Source organism: Miscanthus floridulus, chromosome 18 (assembly GCF_019320115.1).
Source record: "Miscanthus floridulus cultivar M001 chromosome 18, ASM1932011v1, whole genome shotgun sequence".
Lineage (NCBI taxonomy): Eukaryota > Viridiplantae > Streptophyta > Magnoliopsida > Poales > Poaceae > Miscanthus > Miscanthus floridulus.
Genome location: NC_089597.1, coordinates 90,234,048 through 90,244,407, shown reverse-complemented (window position 1 = coordinate 90,244,407; position 10,360 = coordinate 90,234,048). Strand labels below are relative to the sequence as shown.

Sequence of the window (10,360 nt, the reverse complement as noted above, 5' to 3'; positions counted from 1 at the left end):
ACGACACAAACATTCTGGGGTAAAATCTTTTCATGGTTATAGTCTGGTGGCGCTTTTTTGGGTTCCAATTAATCGATCTGGCCATCCAAGTGTTGTCACGAGTTGTTCGGCTGATGGTTTTGCGGCTGATAAGGCAGCTGATACTATCTTGTTATGAAAGAAAAACATTGTACCATAGCTGATAAGCCGGGCTGATAAGTTCAAGCGAACATAAATCGTAGTATTTTTTCAAGATGAAGCTAATTTTATTGCAATTGGTAAGACCTTATAAGAGATTATGGTTTTCTCTCATGAAAAGGGCTGAAACACATTATAGGCACCTACATAAATATATGCATGCTCACCTCTATAAACACATATGACCCATATGCATGCACGTGCATGAATTCTACCTTTACTAGCACCTTCGAAAGACTTGATTGATATATCTTTATATAATGAAGTCATTATAGACGCCACAATATCAAGGAAGGACTTAAACAGCTGAAACACATGCCTTATCATGACTCTCTAACACATAGCATGAAAAAAACGATGTCTTGTGAACATAGTTTTTATTTACAGCTTCTTTAGTTAATAGTACACTCATCAAGACACGTATTAGGTTACTTGGATGGACGTTTTAGGGGCAAGCTAGGCTACCACAATGGAGCCTCTTCGTGTTTGATGCCTACCTAACTGTTAAGCCAAGCTCTAGGAAGCCAAAAGCGTGGGAAGAGGCTGTCTAGCTAGAAACAAATGGAGGGCATTTCCACATAGCCAAGCTTGGTTAGCCATCCATGCCACTTTGCCTCACCGTCTCAGGAGCTCACCTACACTGCACTCCTCCCACGGGGCGGTCGTCCATGTGTCGCTCGTTGCTGGACGGTCGTCCATGCGTGAGCTCCTCCCTCATCTCGATTTCCGCTGTCCACACATGAGCTTCATCGGCCCCGTGCAAGTGTGGCGGACCCCGCACTCGTCTTCAGCCACCTCGCGAGTTCCACTAGACCCCTCATATCTAAGTCGGCCACCACGTGAGCTCTGCCTCTTGCTCGTCCCCCCCCCCCCCCCCCCTCCACCCCCACCCACACCACGCATGCACAAGCTCCGCCTTCTAAGATGGTGTTGGTGTTGGTAAGTGCGAGGGAGATGGTGGTGGAGGTGGAAGGTGATGGAGCTAAAAATCACCCTCATAGAGATAAGGTGACTATACCAAAACTATACAGGAACCAAACAAGATTTTTATTATCAGGCTAAACAAGCAACAACTTTGCATTATCTTGTGTTGGGTTGGACTAGGCCGGCTTTATTTTGCTAGACACGCTTGATGAAAAAACACAACCAAACAAAAACCAATTGTGTACCATAAAAGCACATGCATCTATTTAAGATCATCTACGATATCACGTAAACAAATAGATCCTCCATGTAGAACCCTACCATGGACCACTAACCACAAAATTCTAAAGGAACCATTATGTTTTCCAAAAAAAATTACCAAAAAACATCATGCATTTATTATATCCTCTCCGGTGTAGTGCCACGCAGCATACAAGTCCCTTTACAAAAATGGACAAAAGAGTATTATTTAGAAAATCATTTGAAAACACTCCTTCTGTATCGAAATGTAATTTGTTTTTTTATTCTGTCAAACTTTTTGAATTTAAAATAAGTTTCTAGAAACTATACAAACATCACCATACTAAATAAATGTGTTATCAAGGCAATTTATCGTAGATTCAATTAGACAAATTTTATGCTGTTGATGTTCATGAACTTTTTTGAACTTAATAAACAATTAGAGGAATTGACTTGAGAGAAACAAAAACAACCCACATATTTTAGAACACAAAACGGAGAAGTACAAACTATCGGGTGCAGTGTCTTACTTCCTGAAGAGACGATCTAACATGCGAAATATTTTAGTAATGAAGTTTCTCATTAATTCAATGATACATACATAGTTGTCACTTATATCACCTAAATACAAGAAATATAAGGGTAAGCATGCTACACACGTCAATGGTATGATAGGTTGTTTCTATAATGACATGGTTTGGAGAGAGGTGGTAAAATTCAGAACTAAGGCAACTCATGCATCATTATACGAGTTGATGTTGCCGCACAACTCAAACTTTTTTTTATTCTACATCTACCAAATAATGATCATCACATTACTAACGTTAACTTAACAGACAACCCATACACATTTCAGGGCACGTGCGAACCTCGAAGCATTCGTTTTAGTTGAAGTAACCAGTAGCGTGTATTCAGAGTATATTAGCATATGATGAGGATGCACTCTTCGATACGCAACCATAGAATGCGATACAGCACATGTTAACCCCATTCACGTTTCAGCAAGAGAACAATTCCTCAATCTAGGATATTATCAACTCAAGTATTCCACCATTCAGCTGAAACCCAGGAAGAAGTCATGCAAAACAGGGGGTAAAGAAAACAAACGTTCCTTCTCATACCAACTGTGTGATGATACAATGTTACTTGAATCCAAACACAACATTGGTCTAAGCATTGGAAACAAGCTAAGAACTCTAGTTGCCATGATTTAGTCCATCCTGGTCTTAATAACATGCTCCCTCACTTCAGTCGGTGTCCTGAATCCAACAAAAGCATGTCATGGGAAGAGAAAATTGATGCTCAAGTAAATGAAGTGTCATAATAGCTTGAATGTGACAACGGATGACTGAGTGAACTTACACAATCAGAACATAGCCACCCCACCCGCTAAGGCAGTCACGGTCTACTGATGAACTCAGAGCTTGGGATATAGTCTCGAAGAGTTCATCAGGTTCCTATGTCATGAAAAATAACAAGATTATGTCATTTGACTAAGAACATAACAAACTACAGTAATGTACATCAGAAAATAGAACTTCATAAAACATGGTAGACGCAGACCCAAAACAAAAGTGGATGTCAGCGAAATAGGTTGACAACGTGCATCGAAGCACATACCATATTTGGCTTGTACATGGATTCACAAGCACCATACAAAGATTCTGATGCTGTCCCAGAAACAACAAAATCCTTGGCCAGTTCCCTGCATGGTAAACCACAAATGATAATTTAAATGAATAAAGGTCACGACTATGAGCAATTCTCTTAGAGTTTTTCTCTCACAACAAATCAGCTTCAGCCGACTTATCAGCTGTAGAAACCATCAGCCGAACCAAATAGAACAAACCCAGTAGACAGATTATATTTTAGAAAAAAATTGGTACTGGTTTCTAATTTTTGTGGATTTGATTAAAATGAATTAATTATGATTTTTTTAGAGATTTAACAATATTTCTATTATTTTTAGAAAAAAACATATATATAGGCTAGAACTTCCTTTGAATTTTGAAACCAATCAGGGCCAAAGTTGCTGGCTTTGTTACTCCAATGGCCAAAGATATCCGGTTTTGGAGTTTGATGGTCAAAATCGGACTGAGGCAGCGATAGTTCAATGGCCAAAGATAGGCTTCCTATTTAAAATATTTTTTACAAAAAATTGCAAGTCACCACACTGGATACTGCCTTGATGTACTAAACAGCTTCCATTCGGAACCAGAGAGACTATATATTACTATATAATTGTATATGATTTAAGTAGCAAGTTGCCAATACTCAGATTATCAATAATTTCTTCTGTCCAAAAAATTTGTGACCAACATCATGCATTTGTTGACGAAGAACAGATTGTGTGTCAGTGTGTGTTGTGTTTATTTGCATCAGGAGGGACAACTAAATGAACAATAATGAGCATTCAGAAAATTGATCTTCGTGTGGTTTTATTTTTATTTCATGTTTTTTGTTAAATAACATGTTGCATTTACTTTCCTTGTAGCTTTTCTTTTTTTGAAATATGTCCCTAGGTGAACAAGACCTAAATAGGCATATTGCACAATACAGTAAAATGGAAGCAGATGATAACCAGAGGGGAATTTTCATTCCAAGCCATTGAGAAAATTGCACTTTCCTTGTTCAACTACTGTTTTGAAAAACATGGTCTTATGCCACCGGTTCAAATTTCTAGCACAGTATTACTGCCCACTTTCAGGACAATATTGAAAATAAGTAGCATATTAAGGACAAATTTTACAAACCAGAGACCAGTGCCATTTCCAGGACAACTTTGATGAACTAGCGGCATGAGACTCGGTAGCCGAAAAGATCGACTTCACTAGGACCCTAAAACGCAATAATCCCAAGCAGAAAACAAACCAAAGCACTTATTCAAGAAGAAAACAGCATAAACAGATGCATACTTTGCACCGATGCAGTCCATGGTACAAATAAATGGTACGTCGTCATCTCCAAGTCCAGCAATGACTGGCTGGCAGAAATATGGCCCGAATCTGAAAGTTTCATGTGGCATGATAAAAGTTAGACAAACATTGTCATTAATCAGTATCAGTATTGGAACATAAGAGCTAAATTTGGAGCAACTACGAATTAAAACGCTTGAAAACCAGTCCTTACCAAACAGAATCTTTGTGCACATGACCACAATTACCTTAGTTCCCCAGATAATGATTTAGTTTCCTCTTACTCCATGAAGAGAAAAAATTGCAACATGAAACTGAGAAACTCTAATTATAACAAGACTCCTTTTTAAAAAATAGCCTACGAGGTTGGCTTATGTTCAGCTAATTCTGGATACATCATGGTTCATGGCTAATAGAAAATAGGTGATATCTCATAGCTTAACAGTTTATTGCATAAGTAGTAAATGTAGTATATAAGGTGTATCTGAAGCACTCCGTTAGTGGAATGGTCCGTCCAAAAGGCAAAGCATTTCATATAAAGATCTTAGCTCCAAAGTTCTGCATTCCAAATACCATAATAACAGTATAAGGTATCGCTAGCTTCCTATGACCAAATCCTCCAGCAGCATCAGCCTATACTAACAACCAACATAACCAGTAAGTTTTGCATATCTTTGCAGAGTCCACGCTCTGGCAGGCATCAATAAAAATAAAATAACAACTACCCCAGAAGGTCTATCCAGTATCCTACACAATTCCACCAAAAGTTCGCTAGCAAAATTCTCACCTCTTCTCGTAGAGGAGCGCAGAGACAAGGCTGGCGAAGGTCTCAGGCTTCATATCCCTCTCCTCCCGCAGCTGATACAGCTTGTGCCTGAACACCAACCGCTGGTACCTGCAGAGGGACCCAAAAACCCTAAGCCACCGAACCGAAGACAACAACCCGTGGGGGGCGAGCGGGGAGAATTCGGCAACTGTGACTCACAGCGTCTGGGCGTCGGTGGCGAGCCCCGAGAGGCCGATGTAGAGCTTGTCGTGGATCTTGAACACCCGCTGGAAGTCGGTCGCGATGGTCTGAAGCTGCACGCCCAGCCGCCGGTCGCTGGCGATCGCGAAGCAGTTCTTCCCCACCATCGCCACCACGGCGGACCCGTTGTACTCGAAGATCTGCGATGGGCAGGGGGCGAAACCGTAAGGAATTCGAGATCCAGGGCGAGGGGAGGAAGCCCCGGGGAGCGAGGGGGGCGCGGGGGACTCACCGACATGGCCGGAGCTGCGGCGGTGGAGGGTTCGGGTGGATGCGTCGGCGTCGAGGATCGGAGTCGGAGGGGAAGTAGCGACTAGCGACGGCGTTGGCCTGGTGGGCTTATGATGGAGGCCGGGTTGGGCTTCTTGGTGAGCAAGAAGGTCCAGCGATGCCGCACCGGAGCCGCGTGTCCGACCTCAGTTCGGGTGCGACTCTGCGGTTTTGTGCTCGGGTGACACGACTGTAGTGCTAACCTTATTGTCTCTCAAAACCTTAAAAAAAAACTATTGTCTCTCAAAATTAACCATTTGTGTTTTTTTTTCGTGAATATTAGTCATTAATGTTTTCCCGTATATTAACCGCTTAATAACAGTCTAAAGATAAGAAAGAGTTATCAAATACAGAACTGATTTTAGAATTAAAGTTGAGATACTTTATATACACAGTCTATACAAATAAGAAAAGTAAGAAAATAACACATTTCCCATACTAAAGGAACATGGATTAAAAAACAATTTTAGACGTCGATCTCTTCGCCGACAAAGCTTTCAGATTCAAGAGGGTTAGTGCTCGGCGGGCTTAGAAAGGTGCTAGGGGAAGTAGGCCGGTTATGCAGAGGAGGCAAGCACGGGGTGAAGTAGCGAGATGGCGGGGCTGCTGTCGACCACGAGCGGTGGAGAACGATGGTTGGGCTAGAGAGGGGCCAAGGAGCCATGGAAATGTCCCAGCAACATGGGGTCAACGCAGCAGGAGTAGTGGAGGCAGGCACCGTGGCAAGGGCGTCGCCGTGGATGAGAAACGACAGGTGGTAGGTGGAGAAACAGTTGGATTAGGATCCAATCGTTGTTGTTCGTCGCCTAGAAAAAATAAAAGAAACAAACGTTGTACAATAGCAAATTTCATTTAATAAAGTTATCTATAAGAAGATTTCTAAAAATCGAATAAATCTCTAAAAATGAATTATAGAATTGATGATTGTATGCTAAAATCAATCTTTTCATTACTACTGTTTTTCTATTCTGGTTGTAGTTATTTTTATTCACTTTCTAACATTAACATACAAGTTTGGTTTAGGATCTATTTGCCTTGTTGAATGAGTAGGTAATTCCAGGATTAGTTTTAGAACATAAAAAATGCAATAGATGTTTTTTTATTAAGTGGTAGATGAACCACTGGACTTTCTAAGGATATGCCATGTCATAATCTAACAACTCACTAAGTCTGTCCACAACACAAAACTGCATGTAGCTAGAGGCTAGAGCTATGATGGACAAGCTTTTAGGCCATCCCCAACGCCCATCCAGGCCTATTTGTTTCGCTGAAAAGTCAGGCTCAAAAGTATTATTCGCTGATTTGTTGTAAGAGAAAATATTATACCATAACTAACGGTCTGATTATGTATTATATTTTATTCCATGTGGACGAGAGTGAAGGTGGAAAATAAAATCGTTGAGTGTGCAAGTAGTAAGCTCATACGTGTCTCGAGAAAACATCAGTCTCTAACAGTCTGGCTCATTTCTCCTTTAATATGTAGGTGCTCCTTTTATCTCTTTCTTTATTCACTCACATCTTTAAAATCGGCAGTCGATTTTATCCTATTATTGGGGACACCCTTAGAGGATATCAAAATTTTGCGAATCATCATTTGCATGGGTTTGAGACTAATCTAAAACAAATTAAATTCTTCATTTATCTCTTTATGTATGCAACTGATATGCGAAGAAAAGAGAAAGTCAAAGAAGAAAGAACTGTGGTTACGTTGGCAAACGACATGCCTGAACCATGCCTTAGGTGTGTTTAGTAGCGAGAAATGTTTTAGATTTTTAATAGAATAATTAGAATCGTTATCAAACACCACAAAGAGAAAAACATTTATTTGAAAATTATTTGAAACTTATTTTTGTTTCTTACTAGTTTGCAGAAACGGTACGCCTAGCGTCTGGACGTCTGGACGCGGCTCCGACACCTGTGCCGCTCCAGAGTCTGTATCCCACCTCACGCCCTGCGTCCCATGTCCCACCCCCTAGCACTCACGCCCCCACGCCTACCCCGTGCCCCCGCACAGCGGTAGCCACCGGCCGTGCCGTGCAACAACCCGATCTACTTTTGTAATATCCAGATGAAACATTTACAACATCTAAAACAGATACGGTGAAACACCATTGCAATATGTGCAACATCCCGATCTACTTTTAAAACATCCAGATGTAACACTTGCAACATACAAAAAGAAGACAGATGAAACACTTAAGACATGCGTCTAAAACACTTGCAACATACGTATACAAAAAACAGATGAAACATTGGGGATAGACGCTTGCAACATACGTGTATAACCATTGCAACATATGCAACATCCCGATCTACTTTTGCAACATCAGCACGAAACAATTGAAACATAAATCTGAAACAACTGAAACCCTTGAAACATGGGCTTGCAACATATCTGAAAAGCATCTAGAAACACTTGAAACACAACATCGACGTGTGGCCATGACCTACCTAATAGGCAACTGCGGTGGCGCAGGCTCACTGGATGGTGTGAGCCCGCACACCCGCCATGTCCGCTGTCGGCCGAGGGAGAGGAGACGCTGTTGGATCTGGGGAGGGCACCGTCGCCCGAGGTAAGGGAGGGTCAGCAGCTTGCTTGGATCTCGCCGAGGTGGGGGAAAGGGCCACCGGATCCGTGGGCGTTGGACGCTCCTGGTGGGTGAGGACGCCGGGGTTGGGAGAGGAGGATGTCGGGGTGGGAGAAGGACGATGCCAGGCTAGGGGAAAGGAGTCGTCGAGGTGAGGAGGAGGACGCCGGGGGTGGTGGAAGGAGCCGCCGTCGACCAGGGAAGTAGCGATGGCCACGTCGTCGGGTGTGGGCCAGGATGCGAAGGGATAAGAATGGGGAGAGGTGTGATCACTGCGGGAGTGAGTGGTGGGAAACGTCCGTCTGTCTAGACGTCTTAATCATATCATTATCATTACAGAAAATACTTAGGGCATGTTTGGAGAGTTGGCCCATCGGCCTGGCTGCGCCCCTAGCTGTAGTGCGCGTGTTTGATGTCCATGGGCCGTCTCCTAGCCCGGCTCCCCGGATACATTTCGGCCCCCTCAGCCAGGCTCTAGGGAAATGCTCCCCTTTGTTTTTTTAGGGCATGGCCACGCGCGGCTCCTCTCGGGCGATTCATGGTGGTGGCGACGCGGGAAGTGTGAAACCTCCGCGCGCGCTTCCGCTACCAGTGAAATCCACCACCTTTATAAGCGGCCCCTCCCTCGGCTAGCTCCTCTCCTTTGTCTCCATTGCTTGTCCACCAAATCTCGTGAGAGACTAGCGGTGTGTTGAGGTGTGGTGTCCGGCGAGGCGACATTCTTCCCCAACGGGCTTCCTCTCTGTTCCCCGACCCAGATCTGGTCGGACGCAGCGTCGCACCTTGTTCCTAGCTGGGACTCCGGGAGGCGGTTGTCTTCTTCCTTCGTCTTCCTCAGTTCTGGTGGTGCGCGTGGTGGTGCTGTGTACCGGATCTGCTTCCTCTCTGTTGGGATCTGCTTCTTCTTCATCGCCGCGTCTTCTTCTTCTCTGTTGTCTGCTTTGTGTTTGCTCCATCGACCACCTCGAGGTGAAATCCACCCCCAATGGACCTACTCTTTAATTTGGATGATGCTAGGGTTTCGTTGTACTTGTACATGGTGTTGTCTTTGTGGCTTATTTGAGCTTTTGGTGCTGGTTGCTTTTGTTATGCGATGTTGGATTTAGGGTTTACCTTGAACTGTTGTTACTGTTCTTACTTCCGTATGGTTTCATACTGTTTGTTTACCTGTTATTGTGGTCGATGATGATGTCCATTGCACTGGGAGGCATGTTCTATCATGCAGTCGTGCCTACTTTTGTTATTGAATGATTACACATCCATGTTGAGGCCAGCCAGGGTCAATTAAACTGTGTTTGTCTTGAATGTTCATGCATGTAGATGGATCCAGCCCAAAACCATGAGCTAATGGCCAATCAAGCTACTGCCTTGGTAGTTGTTATGGTGTCTTATGTTGTCACTAGGCTTAGGAGGTCTAGGCCTAAACTAGACCCACTATCCTATCATCTTAGGAGTGATGCTGAGCAGCATAGGAAGCAGACCCTGCAAGCCATTTACAACTCCACAGATGCAGAGTGTCTATCCATGTTAAGGATGACTAGAGCTCCTTTTTATGCTTTGTGTAACCTATTTAGAAATAGAGGGCTTGTACCAGAAAAGGCTGGGTGCATAGTTGAGGAGCAGGTTTCTATGTTTCTCCATGTAGTTGGATAGAACCAAAGGTTTAGGGTGGTTCACCAATCCTTTAGGAGGTCAATTGAGACTGTCCATAGGCACTTCTACCAGGTTTTGTATGTTGTTGGTGAGCTTAGAAGTAAAATGGTTAAGCCTCCTACACCTAGCATACATCCAAAGATCCTTGGGAGCCATAGATGGAACCCTTACATGCAGGTAACTGTAACTTTAACTGTTAAGCCATAACTCACTGTAGGTGTCAACTAATGCACTTATCCCACTTACATCTTTTTTAGGACTGTATTGGTGCCATTGATGGCACCCATGTGTTGGCTAGGGTGCCCAGACACATGCAGCAGGCTTTTAGGGGTAGGAAATCAAACCCCACACAAAATGTGATGGTTGTTGTGGACTTTGATCTGAAATTCACTTATGTACTGGCTGGTTGGGAGGGCTCAGGACATGATGCCCTCATCCTTGCTGATGCCATTGAGAGAAATGATGGGTTCATTGTGCTTGAAGGTAACTGAAACCACCTGTCCACTGCACTTATGTCCTTACCATGTCATACACATTCACCAAGAGCATCTTTGGTGCCCTTGTAG

The 10,360-nt window shown here is 43.3% G+C and overlaps 1 protein-coding gene across 1 annotated transcript; it reads right to left on the bottom strand.

Moving 5' to 3' along the window:
• Window positions 1-2,320: 2,320 nt before the first annotated feature.
• Window positions 2,321-5,706, bottom strand: LOC136520813 (proteasome subunit beta type-3-like). The gene is made up of 7 exons (XM_066514466.1): window positions 5,516-5,706; window positions 5,242-5,423; window positions 5,044-5,151; window positions 4,257-4,346; window positions 2,962-3,046; window positions 2,704-2,798; window positions 2,321-2,600 (listed from the first exon to the last, which is right to left on the bottom strand). Exons 1-7 carry the CDS (start codon window positions 5,519-5,521, stop codon window positions 2,552-2,554), a joined length of 615 nt encoding a protein of 204 aa, XP_066370563.1. The 5' UTR covers window positions 5,522-5,706; the 3' UTR covers window positions 2,321-2,551.
• Between the last annotated feature and the right edge of the window lie 4,654 nt (window positions 5,707-10,360).

What these genes read in the sequence shown, in the direction of transcription:
- LOC136520813 (XM_066514466.1), bottom strand. An exon ending in ATGGACTGCATCGGTGCAAA is followed by an intron (nt 3,047 to 4,256) that starts GTATGCATCTGT and finishes TTTACCATGCAG; the next exon opens with GGAACTGGCCAAGGATTTTG. An exon ending in CCATGTACAAGCCAAATATG is followed by an intron (nt 2,799 to 2,961) that starts GTATGTGCTTCG and finishes TTCATGACATAG; the next exon opens with GAACCTGATGAACTCTTCGA.